This window comes from Papilio polytes, unplaced genomic scaffold, assembly GCF_000836215.1.
Source record: "Papilio polytes unplaced genomic scaffold, Ppol_1.0 DF824180.1, whole genome shotgun sequence".
Lineage (NCBI taxonomy): Eukaryota > Metazoa > Arthropoda > Insecta > Lepidoptera > Papilionidae > Papilio > Papilio polytes.
Window position 1 is genome coordinate 5,991 of NW_013525024.1, and position 2,906 is coordinate 8,896.

Below are 2,906 nucleotides of genomic sequence, written 5' to 3' on the forward strand. Positions count from 1 at the left end.
AATGTTTTTTCGTTTTGACACTGACTTGATTAATAATACGTATTTCATCAGGATCTGTTATGTAAATTGACATAGAATTCAGTGGGCTTTCTCTTTTCGCTTCGTTGGCTAGAGCTTGTTCAGTTTTTCCTAGTTTATTTAATGTATTAGCTAAAGTCTTACCAATATTTGCGAAGTAGTCGTTCATTTTGTTTAATGATTCTTTGTCTGTTTTATCGATAGAAAGTAAGTCAAGCGATACATTTTTCGTTTGCTGTAAATCACATACCTCTTTGACTATTTTCCATATTACCTTGGTGTTATTAGCATTTGATTTTAATTCTACTTCATAATATTCTTTTTTAAGTTGTTTTATTAGGTTGTTGCAGATATTTCTATAAATCTTGTAATTGATTCTTCATTATTAAGTGTTACCTTTAGCTATATGATTTCCAGAATTGTTTTTTATCAAAAGCAATATATCATCGTATTATGTTTCAATAATTAGTCTTTCTGTTTGTTCAGTTGGAGCGTATATTCTGATGAAAGACCAGTTCTTCTTGTAGCCTGGTAACTTAAAATTGAGCACCGCTAGCCTATCGGAAATCCTTTTAGTTCACTTATGTACGGTCTCGTGTGGTTTTAAATTATAAATCCCACCCCTCTTTGTCGCGCAATTTCCCCTTTAAGGAATAGTATGAAATCTGGGAATTCCTAGATATTTTCATCCAATGTTCTCATTTCGCTTATCCCTAATATATCAAAGTTTGTCTTCTAAGGATTTTTCCAATTCCTGCAGGTTTTCTGGAGTTCTAAGGGTTCGTGTATTTAGTGTATACTTCTTTTGTTTGGAGGGTAATGGTGTAGTTCTCCCGCGGGGACCGGCCGTATTGGGAGACAAGTACATATATAATCGTCATTTATTTTGAACAAGCTTTCGTCACTACGTTCGCGTACTTTAAAAATACATAAAAGAAAAATGAGTAGCGTATTTGTTCTTCCAGACTATACTCTACTATGCCAATTTTCATCGAGATCCATTCAGCAGTTTAGGCTACAAACTATAACATCTATCCAAACTGTCAAGTTTATGTTTCTGGTATATTAAATCTTGAATTATATTTAATAGAAATAACTAAACTACTTATTCAAATAAGCATGTCGTTAATTGTGGAAAAAAGATTTTAATTCGATTCCAAAAACCCTAAAATCGAATAATACAGTACGGAGAAAAGTTACTATGCTAAATTAATTTTTTTTTCTGACATTCCATTTCTAACTTAACCCACCTTAAATCTGGCATTTCCTTCACTTTGTACATAGTTCGGGACATTCCGACCATTGACAGCGACGATTATTTCCAAATTACCAGCACCTAGAACAAAACGGTTTATAAAATATACAGATAAAGAGACAACATATTATCTATCTTACTAATATTATAAATGTGTGAAAGTGAAGATGGATGTTTGTTAGAGTTTGTAGCGTAAACGACTGAACGGATTTCGATGAAATTTGGTATAGACTTAGATGATAGTCTGGAAGGACACATAGGCTATTTACTTTTGTTTTTTTCTTCAATACCGCGCGGACGGAGTCGCGGGCGAAAGCTAGTTGGTAATATTTACCAGCATGTGATGCATTAATAGTGAAGGAGACCGGTCTGCCGACGACGCCGGGCGATATGTCTGTGACGGAGACGCGCGCGGCGCTGTACGCCTTCACCAGGAACGGACTGCCCTCCACGTGTCCGCCCATACTGCCCGCGCGCACCTGCATTTTATAAATAATTCATTAAATAACAATAATTACTTGGCAACACAGCAGTTGAAGAAAGAATAAACTTTTTTTAATTACGTAGTGTTCAGCAAAATCCAACCTCTTTGGCGGACAAGAAGTTCGCATAAAGCCAAAGAGATGGCATACTGGTAACCGAGATTTTTGCTTTTTTGATGATTAAAATGTTACAATGAAAAACACCAGTAGCGCAGGGAGTGTTAAACGTCCAAATGTGATTGATATGGGTTTAAAAGAATAATATTGTAAATATGTACATTTGAATATAAAAGTGTAATTTTGGCTGCCGCGCTGTCGGTAAAAAGTTAAACACCGAGAACTTACCTCAATACTGTGATCGCCAACATCGACTGGTATGAACGAAATAGTGTATCTTTTACTGGCTTCGTTTTCTCCCACTGTCTCTTCTGCCGATACCTAAACAAGATTAATAACTACCTGTTACTCGCGACTTCGTCCACGTAAAATAAAAAAATATATATTAAAAACGTGTAAGATAAACTATGATAGCTTTTTAATGGTGCAATAATTTTTGAAATCGGCCTAGTGGGTTTTGAATTATTTCATAATGCATTTTTGTACAAATCTTTCCCCTTTATAATATTAGCATAGACATAGAAAATGCACGATTACATTTTTCGAATACAAAATGATCACACAATTCTATTTTTAATTTTTCTTATAACTACAATAAAATTTTAGTAAAAAGTAGAGAATTTTATAAATATAAAGAAAACAAGAAATATTTCCATACCTGCACAGGCACAGGTCTCCTGGCGGGCCCGAGGACGTCGACGTGCGGCGAGGCGGGTGAGTCCACGCTGAAGGAGTAGGCGTCGCCCACAGACACCTTGTCCGGGGACTCGCCCGCGCCCGCGCCGATCACACGCGCCGGCGCAGATATGTGGCACACGAATGGACTGCCTGCACACCATATATCATAACATTAATAAGGAATTTTACTACTTTTTTGCTAAATCTTTAAGGAATTTATACATACACTTGATCTACTCAAACTGTCTTATGTCATTTTCTGTCTCAAAGTAGGGTGTCCATATTTGTGTTTAATTTACCATACCGAATTAAAAAAAAAAGAAGTCTATAATATGCCTATCCATATCGGCTAACCC

The 2,906-nt window shown here is 35.9% G+C and overlaps 1 protein-coding gene across 1 annotated transcript in view; it reads right to left on the reverse strand.

Moving 5' to 3' along the window:
• Positions 1-1,243: 1,243 nt before the first annotated feature.
• The window catches only part of LOC106110961 (filamin-A), a 46,532-nt gene continuing 44,869 nt past the window's right edge, over positions 1,244-2,906 (reverse strand). The window contains exons 33-37 of the mRNA XM_013292929.1: positions 2,887-2,899; positions 2,531-2,700; positions 2,101-2,193; positions 1,608-1,752; positions 1,244-1,354 (exon numbers count right to left, since the gene is read on the reverse strand). Coding sequence (XP_013148383.1) covers positions 1,260-1,354; positions 1,608-1,752; positions 2,101-2,193; positions 2,531-2,700; positions 2,887-2,899 — 516 coding nt within the window. The 3' untranslated portion in view covers positions 1,244-1,259. The remainder of the gene's footprint in view (positions 1,355-1,607; positions 1,753-2,100; positions 2,194-2,530; positions 2,701-2,886; positions 2,900-2,906) is intronic.